A 20,152-nucleotide genomic window follows, 5' to 3' on the forward strand; every position below is an offset into this window, starting at 1 on the left:
TCTGCCCCTGCCCCCATGCCCCGCTGAGTCATGTGATAGTCAGAGCCTATTTTTTTACTTTTAAAAGCATATTTTTACAACTTATTTGGCTGAAGAAGTTGTAAAAAATGCTTTTAAAAGTAAAAAAAAAGATTGTGCGCCACAGCTGATCACCCCCCCGCGTGCTGTTCTACTTATCGCATGCCTCCTTTTGCCATGCACTGGGCATGTGCACCTCGTATTTGGTGCATGGTGTGCACTGCGCAGCACACATACGCAGCCAGAGAACCGGTAGTAAACTGGTTCAGATTTCACCACTGGTTCATATACTATGATAAGATACAAAATAAGTAACCAAGGCTAATTCTAATCACCCAAGTTGTGCAAATGCAGCCATTAATTCTTTCCTGATCTGGTCACCTGTTGCTAAGGTGATGACTTAGGAACAGGAAGACTGAGGGTCAAATCTGTCTGCAGCCGCATAAATTCACTGGGTGTCTTTGAACCAGTCACTGCCTCACAGCCCAGCCCACATCAAGTGGATTGTTGTGAAAAAAAAGCAGAAGGAAGAAGCACTACATGGACGGCTCTGGACCCCTCAATGAAAGCTTGGATGGAAATCAAACAGATTAATGGAAGCCAGTCAATAAATACAAAGGCTTAGTGCACCACGTTGTGTGAATCCTGGCTGAGGATTTCTGGGCACTGCAACATAGCTGGTGGCAACACTGTTTTGCAGTCTTTTGTTAGCATCCATGCTAACTTTTATCTATAGGTTGGCTAGTGAGGAGAAGAGGGTGGGAGGATAAGAGAGAAAGAGAGAAACTTCAGCAGAAAACAAATGCCGGGCCTGGTGAATGTCTGCCAACAGATGAGTCATTTTTCTATTTTAGAACAGCTATCTTATTATTTATTTCTGTCATTTCCAAAACAAAATCACATGAAAAATTCTGAGAATGGTTTTGGCAAGGCAGGTCTGGCCTCTGAGTTGGAGTTAACCTCTCTGCCAGGGAAAAATCCCAAAGTTGCTTGAGCAACATCCCCCCAGTTTTGAAGCTAAGTCCTGTCTTCATTCCACACTGAATCCTGTGTCTCTTTGTACAGTTGAAAGCAAGATATATGATGATATCTGGGGGGCTTAACTCACATGTTAATGAATGTCAGTGCTCCATGGTGATTGTTAGAACATGTCTTATCATCAATCACTCTAACTCCAAGCCCAAGGCAGGAGTCCTTATACCTCCCGAACAAGTGGTCAAGTGGTTGTTTAGTCTATTTTTGAAAACTTCCAGGCAAAGTTCCATTGATTAATTGTTCTTATTAATCGTTCTCTTATAGGGGAGAAGTGTCCGCTACTGAAGAAAGAAAGTCTCCGGCTGGACCACAGCAGTGATGAATTTGTAAATATAACTGGTAAGTGGGCAGTCCAGATTCTCCTCCTTCTCTTTCCTCCAGATTTGTGGGATTGAGATAGTTCTGCTTGCTTGACCTGCCCCACCCATTGAGGTCTAGCTATCGTGCAGCCCTCTTGAGCTGAAAACTTACTAAGCAGGAGTGTTTTTTTGGCATTGTCTTCTCCAGGTGCAGGTGGGGTAGGGTGGGATGTGGCAGGAGGTTAGGCAGCTGTGGGGTCACTGCCCAGATATCATCAAAGCCTTTCTTTTACCTTGCAGCCTGATCTGTAAGCCTGAAATTCATCCCAGGAACACAACCTTAGTCTGACATTTTGTGACAGCAGCCTAGATTGTCATTTTGGCACTTTTCCCAGGGCTGAGAAATGGAAGAAAAGAAGTAAGAATGTGGGTGTCATGAAATGGGCTTGTTTGGAGAACAGGTCTATTACGGTCCAAATGATCATATTTCTCCCACTATCAGGGAGTACTATGATGAAGTCCACAGTGATTTCCTCCCATGGATGGGAGGGATCCACCACTTGTTGGAGCAGTCCTGGGGGCCTCCCTGGTATCATTTTCATGGCCGCACAGGTGGCACAGCTTTTTGACATCGTCTTCAATGCCTTTTTTCATCGTTGGCCATCAAATTTCCTTCATGCCAGGTATGGGGTCTTTAGATAGCCAAAGTGTCCCACCTGCATGGAATCATGGCTCCTTTGGAGTACTTGGAGGTGCAGGCTGTTGGAGACATAAAGTTTGGATCCTTTCCACGCTAGCCCATCTCTGAGGGTCAGGGCTCCTGGGTTGGCTTTGTGCCAGAGGTCGTTAGGCAGTTTGTGTTTTAACTTTTGTGTTAGAGCTTCGCAGTCCTCAGCCCTCTGCCATTGCGCTTGCCTTTGGGTGGTGTCTTGAGAGGCTGGCTGGGAGGGGGGAAGCATGGGGTGAACCACCTCCTCCCGTTTGCTGTTGTATTGAGGCTTTTGTGATAATGCATCTGCTAGTAGAGTCTTTCCCCCAGGAATGTAGTTCATCATGGAGTTGAAATGATTGTAATATTGTGCCCACCAGTTTCTATGGTGCATTAATTGGAACGCTGACATCAGGGGTGAAAGGCAGTGGTGGGTTTTTACTACCGGTTCTGTGGGTGTGGCTTGGTGGGCTTGGTGGACGTGGCAGGGGAAGGATATTGTAAAATTTCCATTCCCTCCCCACTTCAGGGGAAGGTTACTGCAAAATCCCCATTTCTTCCCAATTTTATTTTATTTTTATTTATTTATTTTGTCACAACAATATATGTAAGTATCATACAGAAAGGTTATATAGTATATAAACATATATATGAGTAAATATTAGGAGGTATAAGCATATATATATATATAGGAAGGAAGAAAAAACAATAGGACAGGAACGGTAGGCACGTTTGTGCGCTTATGCACGCCCCTTACGGTCCTCTTAGGAATGGGGTGAGGTCAATAGTAGAAAGTTTTAGGATAAAGTTTTTAGGATTATGGGAAGAGACCACAGAGTCAGGTAAAGTATTCCAAGCACTGATGATTCTGTTACAGAAGTCATATTTTCTGCAATCTAGATTAAAGCGGTTGACATTAAGTTTAAATCTATTGGTTGCCCTTGTATTATTGCAATTAAAGCTGAAGTAGTCTTTAACAGGAAGGACATTACAATAGATGATTCTATGAGTTAAATTTAGGTCTTGGGAGGCAGAGAATAGATGGGGGCAGGACCAGTCAGAATTTTTACTACCGATTCTCCAAACTATTCAAAATTTCTGCTACCGGTTCTCCAGAACTGATCAGAACCTGCTGAAACCCATTTCTGGTGAAAAGTAGATCCTTTGCTTTAAAAGGTGCCTGCAACCTGACCTGGAACACAGAGGGAAGGAGACACCTGCTTTGTCTGAAATCAGAGGTTACCATAACTTCTGTGGCTACATTTGCCTTGCTAACATGCCCCTGTGTCCACCATGTGTTTTGCAGCAACATTTCCATAAGGGGTATTATATTAAAGCAGTGTTTGTCAATCCTCACAACTTTAACTTCAACTCCCAGAATTCCCCAGCCAGGAGGCTGAGCTGAGGTCTAACTATTTTAACTATGTTGCTTGGGAAATTCTGGGAGTTGAAACCCACCTGTGTGAAAGTTGCTAAGGTTGAGAAACACTGCCTTAACGTAACACCTTTTATGGAGATGTTGCTACAAAAGACACCCCTGCTAAACACAGGGGCACGTTAGCAAGCCAAAGTTGGTGCTGCAGGAGTTATGGGCACGTTTAATTTCAGGTGTTTCCTTCCCTCTGTTGCTAAGGTTGAGAAACCCTCTTTTAAGGATGGCTCGTGATATGTTCCAAAAGATACTCCCAGCATCCTTTGCATTGACAAAAGAGATGATGTGTTGAAATGGGGACAATGATTGAACATTTCGGGTTTATTCCCCAGTGTTTTTTTTTTCTGGAATGAGATCAGGCAGAAAATGTTTTGATCTTAATGTACCAAAGGATAAAGCTAAATACCTCCCATCCCTACTATAACGATATTATGTACCTGCGTTTTTACAATACCCAATTCTTTTTATCCAGTCCTTGTGCCTTTGCCTAGAAGGGGATTTATGTCTTAGGCCCCCTATCCTGGGTGCCATTGATGGGAAGATTTAATCATATCCACCATCAAAAGCATTCATCCAGATGTTTGGACACTGAAGGGGAAACAGTTGATTATGGACTCCTCAAGTGCCCTGTCTATTGTTCCCTGAGGACTGAGCTAATCTCATCACATATTGTTTGGACAGCTTCCAACAGGCAATTGTACACTTCCTACAAGATGATCCGTACTGTAAAATCCCCTGAAAAGTCACCAAATATTGTGTAATAGCAATAGTTGCTAGATGAGCTGGCTCAAAATGTCATTTAAGTTTTGGATATGAATGGGGTGTATCTGTGTGTCTGTGAGATGCTTTGTATTTTAACTGTGACTTTGGGACTATGACCTTAAACAAACAGACACTTAAATGATGGGTTGAAATAGACTCTGAAGCTTCAACATTTTGAAGTCCTTATTTTCCTGAAGGAAAAATGCTCTGCCTTTCCTTAGTTTTACCTGTTAAAGGAGCAGCCAATCTCAATCTCAATCTCAGTGGCTTTGGGGTGAAGTACCATCAGTACGCTGATGACACTCAGCTGTACTTCTCCACCCCAGGTCACCCCAATGAAGTTGTTGAAGTGCTGTCCTGGTGTTTGGAAGCCATACGGGTCTGGATGGGGAGAAACAGGCTCAAGCTCAATCCCTCCAAGACGGAGTGGCTGTGGATGCCGGCATCCCGATTCAGTCAGCTGCAGCTGCAGCTGACTGTTGGAGGCGAGTTATTGGCCCCAAAGGATAGGGTGCGCAACTTAGGTGTCCTCCTGGATGAGCGGCTGTCGTTTGAAGATCATTTGACGGCCGTCTCCAGGGGGGCCTTCCACCAGGTCCGCCTGGTTCGCAGTTGCGCCTTCCTTGATCGGGATGCCTTGTGCACAGTCACTCATGCGCCGTTACCTCTCGCTTGGATTATTGTAATGCTCTCACATGGGGCTCCTTGAAGTGCACTCAAGGCTTCAGTTAGTCCAGAATGCAGCTGCGCTGGTGATAGAGGGAGTGTCGCGTACCTCCCATGTAACACCTCTCCTGCGCAGACTGCACTGGCTACCTGTGGCTTTCGGGTGCATTTAAGGTTTTGGTTATGACCTTTAAAGCGCCCATGGCTTAGGGCCTGGGTACTTACGGGACCGCCTGCTGTTACCATATGCCTCCCACCGACCCGCACGCCTCACAGAGAGGGACTTCTCAGGGTGCCGTCCGCCAAGCAGTGTCGGTTGGCGGCCCCAGGGAAGGTCCTTCTGTGGGGCTCCCACACTCTGGAACGAACTTCCCCGGTCTGCGCCAAATACCTGACCTTTGGACCTTTCGCCGCGAACTGAAGACACACCTTTTTATTCGCGCGGGGCTGGCTTAAATTTTATGGATTTTATAGTTTTTATTATTAATTTTAAATGGGGTTTTAGTTTCTATATTTTTTAAATTTTTAGGCAAATTATAATAAGTTTTTTAATCTTGCATTTTATATAATACTGTCTTGTCTGTTTTTATTTGCCTGTACACCGCCCTGAGTCCTTCGGGAGAGGGGCGGTATAAAAATCAAATAAATGAAATGAAATGAAATAATAGAATAGAATAGAATTTTTTATTGGCCAAGTGTAATTGGACACACAAGGAATTTGTCTTGGTGCATATGCTCTCAGTGTACATAAAAGAAAAAATCATCAAGAATTCTAAGGTACAACACTTAATGATAGTCGTAGAATACAAAAAGTAATCAGAAAACAATCAATATAAATATATATCATAAGGATACAAGCAACAAAGTTACAGTCATACAGTCAGGACTAGAGATGCACCACATTCAAAGATGGACTTTCAGGCATTCTTACTGAAACATATTTTTACCTATAAAAGACTTCCTTCTTTTCCTTTCTAATGCCCCACAGCTTATTATTCCCCTGTATTTTATATTTTCAGGGATTAGTCTTTATTATTCTGCAGGGTGAATAAGGAAGATATTATGAACCAATAGAGAAAGTTCAAAAGATAGATGGTGAAATTAGACTTCCCAACCTGGTGTTTCCCCCTCCCTGCATTGCATTAAGGTAAAGGTAAAGGTTCCCCTCACATATACGTGCTAGTTGTTCCTGACTCTTGGGGGTGATGCTCATCTTTGTTTCAAATCCGAAGAGCCAGCGCTGTCCAAAGATGTCTCCATGGTCATGTGGCCGGCATGACTCAATGTCAAATGCGCATGGAACACTGTTACTTTCCCACCAAAGGTGGTCCCTATTTTTTCTACTTGCATTTTTTACGTTGTCATGTCCCACTCCTCCGCTGACGACCGGGTCAGGGAAATCCGAATCAGGCATGCCTCTGCAGCTCTGCCAAAGTCCTAGCAAAGTTCTCAAGGCAGGCAGGAGACCAGAAAGTAACTTCAGCAAGATATGTTAGACTTTGCCTGACCCAGAGAATGCCAGAAAGCAGATCCTTTATATAGGCCATGGGATGTGGCTCCATGACCCAGCACTTATCCAGGCCTGCCCCTCCCTTCCTTCTGTCGCCGCCGCCTATCAATTCTTCTGAAGCGAGGGTCACTCCAGTCTGTAGCTGTTGGTAATTGACCTTCCTCAGGCTCACACGCTGTGGGGGGAGGGGGAGGGGTCTAGTTGATCCGTTTGCCTGGGCATGGAGCCAGAGCTGGGGGCTGGAGGTACTTCTTCCTCCTCAGCCTGTCTGGGCATGGAGCCAGAGCTGGGAGCTGGAGGTACTTCTTCCTCCTCAGCCTGTCTGGGCATGGAGCCAGGGCTGGGGCCGGGAGGCATACTAGGACATTCCTCAACGTTCGGAAGCAGATAAGAAGGCCCCGGCTGCGGTGAAAGCGGACGAGACACAACATACGTGCTTTTGAACTGCTAGATTGGCAGAAGCTGGAACAAGTAACAGGAGTTCGTCCCATTACGCAGCGCTAGGGATTCGAACCGCTGAACTGCCAACGTTTCGATTGACAAGCTCAGCGTCTTAGCCACTGAGCTACCGCATCCCTTATGCATTGCATTACAACACCCCAAATTTGCAATAGACTCTCAGTTTACCTTCTTCTCTCTTTTTCAGGATTTAATCTAATCAAGAGGTTTGGTCTTCTGAAGACCTCATCGGTTAAGAAAATACGCAATCCCAAAGGTCCGATGATCCTCCGATTAGGCAACAGTTCCTTGGTTCATCCGGCGAAGTGAGTGTTCTCTGCTCTTGACTCTAAAAACTGCTACATGACTGTTGCTTGTGGATAACCTGTTTTCTGTGTGAATTTATGCCATGCATCAGTATCAGTTCTAATTCTTTGTTCCAACTGTGTGCTGGAGGAATTTGTTTTGAGGCAATAAAATATAGCAATAAAACCTATCTGCTGGGCCAGTGGCTGAGAAACTGACCAGATCTTAGCTGGTTTAGAAGCCTTCTTTCTCCCCATTTATCAATGGGAGGTGAAGGTCTACGAGGAAGGTGGACCAAAGCAGCCATAACCAACTGCGACAACCGAGATTTTCAGACATGATTGTTAAGGCAGATATAGATAATCCTCAACTTAGAACCATTCATTTAGCAACCATTCCAATTTACAACGATGCTGATCTGGTCTGCATGCTTACAACTGGCAGAGCATCCACATGCTCAGGTGATCAGAATTTGGGCGCTTGGCAACCAACACATGTTTATGATGGTTGAAGCATCCCCAGCTCATGGGATCACCATTTCCCAACCAGTTTTGGGCAACAAATTTCAATGGAGGAAGCTAGATTTTTTAATGACTGCATGATTCACTTAATTGCAGTTGTTTCACTTAATAACCATGGCAAAAAAAGGTCATAAAGTCAGGGATGACACATTTAACAATCTTCTTACTTAGCAACGGAAGCTCCAATTGTGGCCCCAAGTTGAGGATTACTTGTATTTAGGAAACAGTAGTGTGGGAAAAAGAGTACCTGGGAGTACAGGTGGGTACCAGTGGCCAAGCTTGCTTCTGAAATGCTATCCACAACCCAGGGAAAAAAAAGGATCCTCAGAGCTGCTGGATATGGCTGTTCTTGCTGAATGCAGGATCGGCCTGAAATTCATCCTGATTGGTCCAGATCAGGGGTCTCCATCCTTGGCAACTTTAAGACTTGTGGACTTCAATTCCCAGAATTCTCAGCAAAGCTGGCTGAGGAATTCTGGGAATTGAAGTCCACAAGTCTTAAAGTTACCAAGGTTGGAGACCCCTGGTCCAGATAACACTATTGCTTCTAGATGAAGTTCAAGGTGCTGGTTGATGGCTCAGCATCTGGGTATCTACAGGGCCATCTACCTTCAGTAGATATTATTGGAGAAGATCCACAGTCATCAAGCAGAAATTTGGTAGAAGCTTTCAGACTACAGGTAGTCCTCGACTTACAACTGTTCATTTAGCGACCATTCAAAGTTACAATAGCATTGAAAAAAGTGACATGACCCTTTTTCACAGTTATGACCTTTGCAGCATCCCCATGATCATGTGACCAAAATTCAGACGCTTGGCAACTGGTTCATATTTATGACCGTTGCTGTGTCCCCTTTTGCAACCTTTGACAATCAAAGTTAGTGGGAAAGCTAGATTCACTTAACAACTGGGTTATAAACTTATCAATTGCGGTAATTCACTTAACAACTGAAGCAAGTAAAATGGGGTAAAAGTCACTTTACAAATGCCTCACTTAAAAACAGAAATGTGGGACTCCATTGTAGTCGTAAGTCAAAGACTACCTATAATAAATTTTACTAAAGTTTTTGCAACTTGAGACTTCTGCCTTTTAATGAAGCTTATTAGTCTAAAAGCTGCTATTACAGGGATGTCAAACTTGCATTGTCACATTGTTGTCATGTGATGTATCACGACTTTTCTCCCCCTTTGCTAAAATGGGGATGGGCGTGGCCAATGCGTGAAACATCCGGCCCGTTTGATACCTCTGTTCTATTAGATTCCTAATTTTTGCAATTCCCAATAGTGTCTATTCATCTGCAAGATCTGAGGGCAGGTGATCCTTTACTCAAGGAATGCCATCTTCAGGAGTCAGAAATGAGATAACTGATACTCCCCTCTTGCAGAACAGCATCTCCTCTGAGATGCAATGGCCCTTTTTCCTGTTGCTTTCCAAGAACTTTGAAACTTGGTTATTCTAGCACAGTGGTGCTCAATCTTTATAGTGCTGCGACCCCTTTAATACAATTCCCCACGATGTGGCGACCCCAACCATAAAATTATTTTTGTTTTGAATTTATCACGCCTGAAGCCATATTGGCTAGTGATCTGAAGTGCTTGTGATTGCCTTGAGGATGGAGGCATTAAAGCGGAGACTCCTCCCTATTAAGTTTATTGCACCTGAAGCCAGATTAGGCTAGCGATTGGGAGTGATTGCAGCTGGCCTGAGAGGGAGACATCAGAGCAAAGATTTCTCTCTTTTTTAATCCATCGCACCTGAAGCCGAATTCGGCTAGCAATTTGAAGAGCCTGCAGCTGGCTTGTGGAGTCAACCATTGGAGCGCGATTCTTTGACTCACAAGTATACTTCCCATATTTCCGATGGTCTTAGGCGACCCCTGGCAAATCGTCATTCGACCCCCAACGGGGTCCCGACCCACAGGTTGAGAACTGCTGTTCTAGCAGGCCATGTTGTTTCCATCTTATTTCCCCTAGCCATGGAATGCTGCTTTACGAGGTTGGTTTCATGGATTAACTAATTAATATTCCTGATTCTATTGACTATAATTATTCATTGTGTTATTGATATACTTTGTTCTTATTCTGTTGAGTATTTTTTAATGTGACTTTCATATGTTTGGGATGTGTGCTACTCAAAATCATTCACAATTGCATTATTGGGCTTAGAAGCCTAGTAAAATAGCAATAAATAATAGAATGGGAAGGGACTTTGGAGGTCTTCTAGTCCAACCCACTGCTCAAGCAGGATATTGCATATAATTTCAGACAAATCTCTTCTTAAAAACCACCAGTGTTGGAGGACCCACAACTGGAGGCAAATCTTTACACTGATTAATTATTCTAACTATCAGAAAAGTTCTCCTTATTTCTAGATTGCTTCTCTCCTTGATTAGTTTCCAACCATTGCTCATTGTTCTGCCTTCTGGTGCTTTGGAGACTAAGTTGATCCCATTTTCTTTGTGGCAGCCTCTTAATAAATAATATGCAGATATGCAGTTCTGCCTCCCATGTGAGCAACAAACCAGAGTTGAACATGGGGAAGCAATAGTTGATAACCATAATGCATCATTTTCATCAGCTTGTGGACTGTGGTAAGCTTTCCATGCTATGATGAAGAGTAAAAAGTGCACTATATGTTGTGTGACTCTAGCAATTGTGGTTGGCTTCAAATGGTAAATTCAGGTAGAATTTGTTAGTTCTCAGATGAAAGACCAACTTCCCAGGGAAGTTGAAAATGATCCTAGGAGCGATAGTATTTATGTATTGTTGCCTGGAAAACAGTATGGGCGTATCTATTTAGTCACTCATTGGTGTTGAACCAAGCTAGGAGTCATGACTTTTTTATGTTCCTCACCCACACCAAGCTGTGATCACTGCCTCTTCCAAAGAATTTATATTCTAAACTGGTCATCACCAACTTGAGATCTCCAAACTGAGTTGGGTCTCAAATCGATGTATGAAGAATGTGGCTGAGAATTATGGGAGTGAAGTTGTCTTGTTGCTAAGGAAGGCTATGTAGATCTACTCAACACATAAGAAACTTTATCGTGTCAATCCATGGTTTCTGCTGAGAATATTCAGTTTATTCAGCCAATTGTTGTTCATTCAATAAGGCTGACACATAGTTAAAGTAAGAATGGTTTAGTACACTGTATAAAATTATGCCAATCGCTGAGTCCAAACAGAATTTGGAAAGTGATATTTGTGTTTAGGTTTGAATATCATCCCTGATTGATAGTTGTGTAGTTTGACAAAACATTTTAACTTTATAATAAGCCATGCTATGATTCCATGCAATGACCAGGTTCACACAGCGTTGTGGACTGCAGTCTACCCAACCCCACTTTAACCTTAATTAACATATTGTCTGAACACAAGCTGATAGCTCAGAGGAGAGCAGGATTGCCACGTGAGTCTCTAAAAAATCCTTGAACGGTGGGGAGAGAAAGCTGTCCTAAATCAATTAATCCTTTGATCCCTGATATCTCAATGCAGAAGAGTCTCTATTCAGAGTACCCAAATCTGAGCAAATCTAAGACCCAAAACTGAGCAAATAATACAACTAAGCTGTTTACTTGTCTGAACTATTTTCTGAACTCATGTGATATATATCATAGCCTAAAGTAATCAAATAGTTTGAATTCACACAATTTATTAAGCCGGAAAAAAAGTAACTATGTTAAAATTAATCAGCTTTAACCTATGTGAATGCAACAGTTTGTAATTGGTCTGGTTTGTTTAGCTGTGCCCCCCCCCCCAGCGAAGACTGTTTGGGTTCTTCAAATGATGGGTTTTGTGGGTAATTTAGCTTCAGCTGAACAACTAGAATCTCAATCCTGGAAAGTCAATCACTACCCAAAAGCAACAGAGGCTTTGAGCCTTTTCCAGGCCCTTCGGCAATTCCTCCTGTTTGGCGGGTGTTTTCTTGCTCCAGCAAAACTTGGCATCCAATCGGACAGGACTAGACGGATGGCCTGCAAATGCTGAAGCTGTTTACTAGCTGGGTTGGGCTGCCCTTTCCTGGGGCCTGGACAGAAAAGCCAGACGCAAGGTGGTGGGTGTTGGGGGGGGGGAAGGTCATTCAGATGTTCCCTCTTCAGTTTATACACAGAAAGCAGCTTAGTTTCAAGCAGCCAAAATCTCACAAGATTACCCAACCTTGTGAGTCTTTGTTCCAAGTCTCTTATGAACTGGCTTGAGAGTTTAAGTGAGAATTGTGAAAACTCCAGAAGCTTCCATAGGTTTTTTTTGTTTTTGGTTTTTTTTACATTTATATCCCGCCCTTCTCCGAAGACTCAGGGCGGCTTACAGTGTATAAGGCAATAGTCTCATTCTATTTGTATATTTTTTACAAAGTCAACTTATTGCCCCCAACAATCTGGGTCCTCATTTTACCTACCTTATAAAGGATGGAAGGCTGAGTCAACCTTGGGCCGGGCTTGAACCTGCAGTAATTGCAGGCTGCTGTATTCTAATAACAGGCTCCTTACAGCCTGAGCTATTCCGGCCCCTTTTCATGCTTACCATCTCCCAAAGATGCTTTTCCAAAAGGCAACTGGACTGTCTTTGTTTTTTTTTTCCCTTGAAAATATTTTGCTTCTTATCCAAGAAGCTTCTTCATGAAAATGCTTACATTTCATTTCATATTCGTCAAATGATTTAAATTTGGGTGTCTATGGATGGCTGCCTAGTGATGTTGGGGAGACTGTTTTGCAGGAGGAGGCATCGCAGAGGGTACACTCGTATTTATAAGCAGGAATGGGAGATCTGTGACCCTCCAGACAGTGATAGATGACAACTTCCTTCCATTTACAATGGTTGTTTGGATCACTGGGATAAAAAATCCAGCAGTGCAGCATCTGGAAGGTCCCAGGACCCCCATTATTGTAACCTCTCCCTCCAGCCCCCTTCAAGACATTCCTGCTTCATCCCCCACCATTGCATCCAAGGCCTGTTTCCCTCTCAGTTCAGAACACATGCAGTGCGGAAATGAACCAGCTTGCACTGAGATGCTGGTGGTGATACCAGCGTCCAAGACAACTATTTTGAGATCGTGAATCAATGTTTGCTTGATGCTCAGCTGCAGACTGGGAACTCTCAGATCAGGGCAAGTATCCAGGATAAAACGTCGCAGACAGAGCACTGTCCAGCCTTTGTTTAAATACGTCCATGGAGATTTGCTTATCGTCTCCCTTGGCAACAGGGTCAACTGCTCCACCATTCCTACAATCAGGACGTTTTGCCTAATAGTCAACAGGAAGTGACCATCCTATAATTTAGAATCATAGAATCATAGGATTGGAAGAGTTCAACCTCCAGCTCAAGGCAGGAGTCTTATACTACCCTGGACAATCTTTTCTTGAAAACCATGAGTGATAATTCCAGGAGACAAGCTATTCCATTTCTGACTTGTTCTCACTGTCAGGAAATTCCTCTCTTCCAAGTTGGATCTCCCTCTGATGAGCTTCCATCCATTGCTTCTTGTCCTGGCCTCAGGTGCTTTAGAGAATAAATTGACTCCCTCTTCCCTGTGACAACCCTTCAAGTATTGGGAAAATAGCTCCCTGATTCTCCATGCCTGTTGTTTGGGATAACAGAGCTTGACTGGGTGACCCCCTCTCCCCATGAGTTATTTGAAATATGTCCCCTCTATTACCATATATTTTTTTCTCATTGCTGTATCTTCTCTCTCAAGCTCTCCTCACAAGACTTTATTTCTCAGTCTTGTCATCAACTTTGTTGACTTAGTATCTCGTCCAGCTTTTCTGAATCTTTCTTCAAATGTGTCCAGAATCAGACATAGTACTTGAGATGGAATTTGACCAACACAAAATAAAATGGAATTATTACTTCCCCAAACTTGAAACTGAACTGTTGATGTAGCCTGAAATTAATTGGCCCCATCACACTGCTAGTTCATATTCAGTTTATAATCATTAATACATTTCCAAAAAATATTTCTACTGAGCCAGATATTCCAATACTATGCATTTTTTCCCTTCTGTGTGAAAAAGCATTTGTCTTGGACAAATTCTATTACGTTAAGCCTATTTCTCTAACTTCCCAAGATCATCTTGAATTTCATCTGACTCCTGTTCTACTCAGTTTTTGGTCATTGGGGGTTGACTAAGCATTCCCTTCATCTCTGAAAAGTTGAAGAGTGTGAAATTCAGGGCTGAACTTTGTGGCACTTTAATCCATGCTTCATTTCAGTTTGATGAGGAAGCATTAATGAGGGACCATTTTGAACACAATTTTTAAGTTGCCTGTGTATCCACTGTCAAGCCATCCAGCCCATGCTTAACAAGCTTGCTAATCAGAATTTCACAGAGAACAATGTCAAATGCTTTGCTGAAAGAAAGACATATTATTTCACAATGTGCTGCAGGAATTATCTATTTCAAAAGAGGGAGAAGGTTAGCCTGGTAAGGCTTGTTCTGGAGGCAGTAATGCTGACTGCTAATCATGGTAGCATTATTCCGAAAGTGAGCATTGATCAATTGCTTTGTCACTTTCTCTAGAAACTTTACAGGTATTGAAGTCAGGTTGGCTGGTCTGTGGTTCTTGGGTCTTCCTTTCCACCTTTTCAGATGCCCATCTCCACACATCTGGCATCTGTTCTCCAGGATATCTCAAACATTGTACCTAAAGCAGTTTTTTTCAATCTTGGCTCTTTATGGTATTTGGACTTCAACTCCCGGAATTCTGGGAGTGGCTGGTTGGGGATTTTTGGGAGTAAAAGTCCAAACATCTTAAAGTTGCCAAAGGCGAGAAACAATTGTCTGTCCAAGAGATTTAAACTCGGTCAGAATTCAGATATCTCCTGTATACATTTTTCCTAAGTTTCAATCTTCCTTATTCATACCACTCTTCAATTTCCAATTGGAACACATACCTATTTGTTGGAGAAGACTGAAACAAACTATGTTGAGTCCTCCAAGCTTTGCTTTCTTGTTAGCATTGTCCTTTCTTGACTGGGAAGTTGATAGACTCGTTCTTTTCTTTTTCTCTTAAACCTCTCAAGAAGAAATCCTTCGGCTCATTCTGAACATTGAGTCTTTCATTCCATTTATAATTTTCTTTCTATTTTCTTTTTTAATGTTCTTTTTAAATGTTTTTAACCTTCTTTCTAATACATGTTCAATTTTTAAATTTTTGTACATGTTCATTTTTTAAATTTTAGATGTTCTTACCTATATCCACATTGCTTTCTGCCATCTTCTATTTTTTGTCATCATTGCAAGCTTTCTCAACCTTGGCAGCTATGTGGACTTCAACTCCCAGAATTCTCCAGCCAGCCTTGCTGCCAACTCTGATTGCAGCTGTTATACACTCAGTACCTTTTTAAAAAGAAGTTCCATCCATCAAAATTTTTCTTTCTCATTAGTTTCTCTTACAATGGAATTATCCTTATCACTGTGCTGGATTGCTTTTGGACTGCAGAGTTTAGCTACTATCAATCAAAATACGGGAAACAGCACAATCGTCATTGCAGTTTGACTTTAATTTATTCTGCGGCTATCTGCAAAAGCTGTGCATTGCTCGCCTGACAAAGCTGCAGTTAATCCTTGGACCTTGGCATCTTTGCAAGACTGATTGCTTAGGATTATAGTACATCATGTTTTGCATCCTCCACCACCATCCCTGATCTTGTCCTAGTTATCTCAGGATAAAAGTGGAAAAGTCTGATGTAAATGAACCAGTGGCAATATCATGGCTTGTGCTTCTCCTCCTCCTCTCTCCTTTACCTTCATGTGAATTAGAGGGGACCTGTTTTAAAAATTTCATACATCTTTACTTTTGTATGAGTTTAATCCATGTTTGTTTGTTGCCTTGGTAATGGATCTAATTTCTCCATCTTCTAAACTCACTACAAAAATATAAGTGTCTGCCAGAGAAACAAAACAGGAAGAGAGCATTGTTCTTACTGGAACACAAACCAGACGCCCCTTTGTATACCTGTGATGAGAGTTGCCAGCACAATGGGATGAAACTGTTTTTACCATTTTTGACAAATACATTGCATCTTGCAGAAACCTCTAATTGCATTTGTTTTGGGAGTGTTTGCTATTATTCCAATACCCTTCAATACGTTGAATGATGGAAATTTTAGTCCAACCCATCTAAAGCCAATGAGTTTTCAAACAGCTGTCTTTAATACAGAATAACAAATTTGGAAGGGACCTTGAAGGTCTTCTAGTCCAACCTCCTTCTCAAACAGGAGACCCTTTACCAATTCGGATAAATAACTGTCCATTCTCTTCTTAAACACCTCCAATGATGGAGCACTTACAACTTTTGGGGACATCCCATTCTCACTAGTTAATTGTTCTTACTGTCAGGAAATTTTTCCTTAGTTCTAGGTTGGTTCTCTCCTTGGTTAGTTTCTATCTGTTCCTTCTTCTCCTGCCTTCAGTTGCTTTGGAGAATAGGTTGACCCCCTCTTTTTTGAGGCAGCCCTCATGTCACCCCTTGTCCTTCTCAGTTCAATTGTTCCACTGATTAATTGTTCTCATTGTCAGGAAAGTCCTCCTTAGTTCTAGGTTAGATTTTGCCTTGATAATTTTCCATCAGTTACTTCTTGTCCTGGAGAGCAATCTGTATGCCTGGAGATATGACATATCAGATGCCTTCATTCAGGATTAACAGGTCAGAGTTGGAAACCATGCAGTTTCATTTGCCAAAAGTTAAGTCTGGTTAGTTTAAACTTCAGTTAGTTTCTTTGTGGCTTAATCTGTTGTGTTAATTCAGATCATATGGTCAGCTTATAGAACTACATATTGTGCAATTCTGGGATATTGATTACTTCACCAACAGATGAAGCATGGTGTATGAGCTTAGACACTGATTCAGGCAGTCAGCTGAGCTTGGCTTCAAGACTTGATAGGATGCTAGGTCATGCAATGGAATGTAGCCCAGAGTTGCAGGAGGAAGGGGCTTTTTCCTGGAGGGCACAGGGACAGTGGAGCTTGAAATGTGCGGTGAGCAAGAAGAGAGCAAGGCTAGATACCCCTTAGCAATTCACAGAGTTTATCTATAGTTATGGCTGATAATTACTTTAGTCTGGCAAGATTCTGTTTGTAGGCACACAACAACAAAGGTATTAGTCTTAAGTATTGTTCTGGATTCTTTGGCCTTAACAAGTCAATCCTACTACAGAGCTTGCTGCTTTTGGCTGCTTTGATGGGCAGTGACTCAGTTTCAGTTGAAATGGGCCCTTTTGTTTTTATTATTATTATTGCATTTCCAAGCAATAAAATGTAGGATTTTCTTTCTCGCAAACTCATGCTCTCTATCATTGAGTAAGACACTATCTGCATCTACCATATATCACCACTCAAAGTGCATTTCCAATGAAGTTGTGGATACCACCATTGTAGCCTCAATATATCTTTCGTGCCTTAGGGACAGATGCTGCGCTAGGGGTCCTTCTAGCTGCTGACCTGTAATTAAAAGGGTTTATTTGATATCTGGAACAATAGCTTGGAAAGCTCAGGTGCTTTTTTTGTTTTGGAAATGAAAAGCTGGCTCAAAAACCTTTGATTGCAACAACCTTTCCACCGGGGGCAAAATTTATATGCCAACATAAGGTAGCATATAAATACTTTAACAGGATCAGAATTATAAATATTGGTTTTGGACAGAAAAAGAGGAAACTGTAATCCCTGTTGCCATCTTGATTGAAAGACATTCAGAAACAGAGCAAAGAGACCTTCCCTTTACTTTGTAAGTGGATCCTTGCCTGCTAAAAAAAAAGCAACTCTTCTTTTCAAAAAAACTTGGATCCCACTGCAAAATTAACGCCATCCTCTTTGAAGCTTTGTACAGCATCAGTCTAGGTATGTAGGAATGAACAACATTCTCACACGTCCAATGACACATCACTTTTTATTACTTATTCCACTACTTATTCCACCTGGATAATAGCAAATATTGAACTTGCATTTATTGGAAGTCTTCAAAATACAGTACGTGGGTTAGCTTTGTAAATTTGAACTGTCTGTTGGTTGAGCAATTGAATTGTTAGTGTTTTGAGAAAGACCGAACCTGAGAAAATAGAGATTTGCTTAATGCAGTGTTTCTCAACTTAAAAATGTGTGGACGTCAACTCCCAGAATTCCCCAGACAACTTTGAGGTATGGATTTCAACTCCCAAAATTCCCAGTCGGCTTTAAAGTACAGAGACTTCAACTCCCAGAATTCCCCAGCCACATGCTGAGCTGAAACCCACACATTTCAAAGTTGGCTGGGGGATTCTGGGAATTGAAATCCATACCTCTTAAACTTGATTGGGGAATTCTGGGAGTGGAAGTCCACATATCTTAAAGTTACCAAGGTTGAGAAATATTGTGGTAAGGGATGCTCATGATATACTCCAAGCATAGCACAGACAAATGAGCCAAGGGATGATGTACTGAAATGGGGACAATGATGGAGCATTTAGGGCTTATCCTCCAATGTCTTTTCTCTGTGGGACCTGGAAAGAGATGAGGCAGGGCATCTGAGATTTTAATGTACCAAAGAATCAACAACTCTCACCTCCAATAATGAGAGTATGCTCCTGTGTTTTTACTATACACACACTGGCTAGGAAATTCTAGGAGTCAAATGCTACACACCTTACTGTTGCCAATGTTGAGAAAGGCTGGCTTAATGCATGTAGACTTCTTCAGCTCCATTGCTTTCCTTCCAAGTCTTGGTGGGGGCCTGGGGGATGACATGGGGAGAAAGATTGGGGCAGAATCCCTGCTCAAATTAAGCTATGGGGCTAATAGGAGGAGATCATAAATATGGACACGAAGAACAATTTTTTTTCCCAGTTTGTGTTCCCCAAAATCTAAACATCCATATCAAGTCCCTTAGAGTTTCCCTGTCTTTCTTTTGATTTCCTGGCCATTCTAAAATTTGCTTATTTAATCGAGGCCAGTGGCCCTTGGGAATAGGTAGGTGCATGTTTAGGCTTGGCTAATCTGGAGAATGCTTTTGCTTTGGCCAATCAGTTCCTGTTTTGCTGGGATGATTCATGAGCCCAGGAAACCAAAACAGGCACAAGTGGAAGGAAGACAAATGAGCCAGAGCAGATCTCTGAAAAGATAGCAATGAGATCACTTTGCATCCAGATCCACAACGGTGCTCTAGGTGGAAGGGCCAAGAACTCTTTGTTCAGGTCTCCTTCATTAACTGGCTAAGAAGGGGGTAAGTGGACAAGAGAAAAATATCCACCCACACACAGAGAGTAGCTGATGTGGAAACCATCTGAGCACAGATACCTTTTGCAAAGATTTATTGTTGTGGCCGTAGTCTGGGAAACACTTCTCCGAAGTTATTGCTGCAATCCAGCTGCAGAAAGAATCCTGGGCTTCCTCTCCCGTGATGTGGGGAAACACACGTGGGTGGCAAACACACAGCTGGCCAAACCAAGTGTGAGTCCAATTCCAAAGAGGGGACTCATTCTTTTCAGGGAGACCTGCAAAGCAGAAACCAGGTGGAAAGACAAACCAGATGTTTGGTGACTCTTTGCTAAAATTGCAACCGCATCAGCCAGCCTGGTCATTCAATACCCCTCCTTAACTCAGACAGTAAATTAACACTCAACAACAGCCTAATCAAGGATCCACCAAGGACACTCCCATTAATACTGACAGGGCAAGCCACCAGTATATATATATAAAAAGCAAACCTCACTTCCTTCTAGTACTGATGCTGTTACTTAGTTGGGCAATGAAACGTCTGCAAGAAAACGATCAAGCTCAGAGATCACCAAAGACCTTTCTTAACTTTGATGCATTACAACTCCCATCACTCTCAGCCCACTCAGCCAGAGGCTCAGACTAGCAGTCTGGGGAATTTGACTACACACACATCAAGGTTGCCACATTCCACCCAGAGCGAATGCCTGAGCTTTGCCTGTGTGATTTGTACGTACAGGTAGTCCTTGACAAACAACAATTCATTTAATGACCATTCAAAGTTACAACAGTACTAAAATAGTGACTTTACAAGCAGTCATTATACCTAGGATCACTGCGGCATTTCCAAAAATCACATGATCAAAATTTGGGCACTTGGCAATCACCGTCTATTTACCATGGTTGCAGTGTCCTAGACATTGTGTTTTGTGACCTCCCAGGCAGCTTATGACAAGCAAAGTCAATGGGGGAAGCTGCGGTCACTTAATGAGCACGTGATTCACTTAACAACTGCTGAGATTTGCTTAACAACTGTAGCAAAAAAGTCATAAAATAAGGCACCTGTCAGCTTTGGAAGCCATACTAGGTCGAAGGCTTCCACGCTGCCACTTTCTCCTGTGTGGGAAAGTAGGAGAAGGGGGGGGGGGTTTGGTGCAAGGGGCCATTAGACATAATAACATTCTTCCTGCCGGTCAAGGTCAGGCCAAGACTGCATCTGGAGAAGGAGTGGTCGGAGTGATGCCTCGAGATGGGACGGTTGGTGATT

General features: G+C 42.5%; 1 protein-coding gene across 5 annotated transcripts in view; it reads left to right on the forward strand.

The window, feature by feature from the left end:
* The window catches only part of COL16A1 (collagen type XVI alpha 1 chain), a 272,606-nt gene that overhangs the window by 35,786 nt on the left and 216,668 nt on the right, over positions 1 to 20,152 (forward strand). For all 5 annotated transcript variants that reach the window (XM_058196500.1, XM_058196501.1, XM_058196503.1 and 2 more), the window contains exons 3-4: positions 1,318 to 1,392; positions 7,078 to 7,195. In XM_058196500.1, coding sequence (XP_058052483.1) covers positions 1,318 to 1,392; positions 7,078 to 7,195 — 193 coding nt within the window. The remainder of the gene's footprint in view (positions 1 to 1,317; positions 1,393 to 7,077; positions 7,196 to 20,152) is intronic.

This window comes from Ahaetulla prasina, chromosome 10 (genome assembly GCF_028640845.1).
Source record: "Ahaetulla prasina isolate Xishuangbanna chromosome 10, ASM2864084v1, whole genome shotgun sequence".
Classification (NCBI taxonomy): domain Eukaryota; kingdom Metazoa; phylum Chordata; class Lepidosauria; order Squamata; family Colubridae; genus Ahaetulla; species Ahaetulla prasina.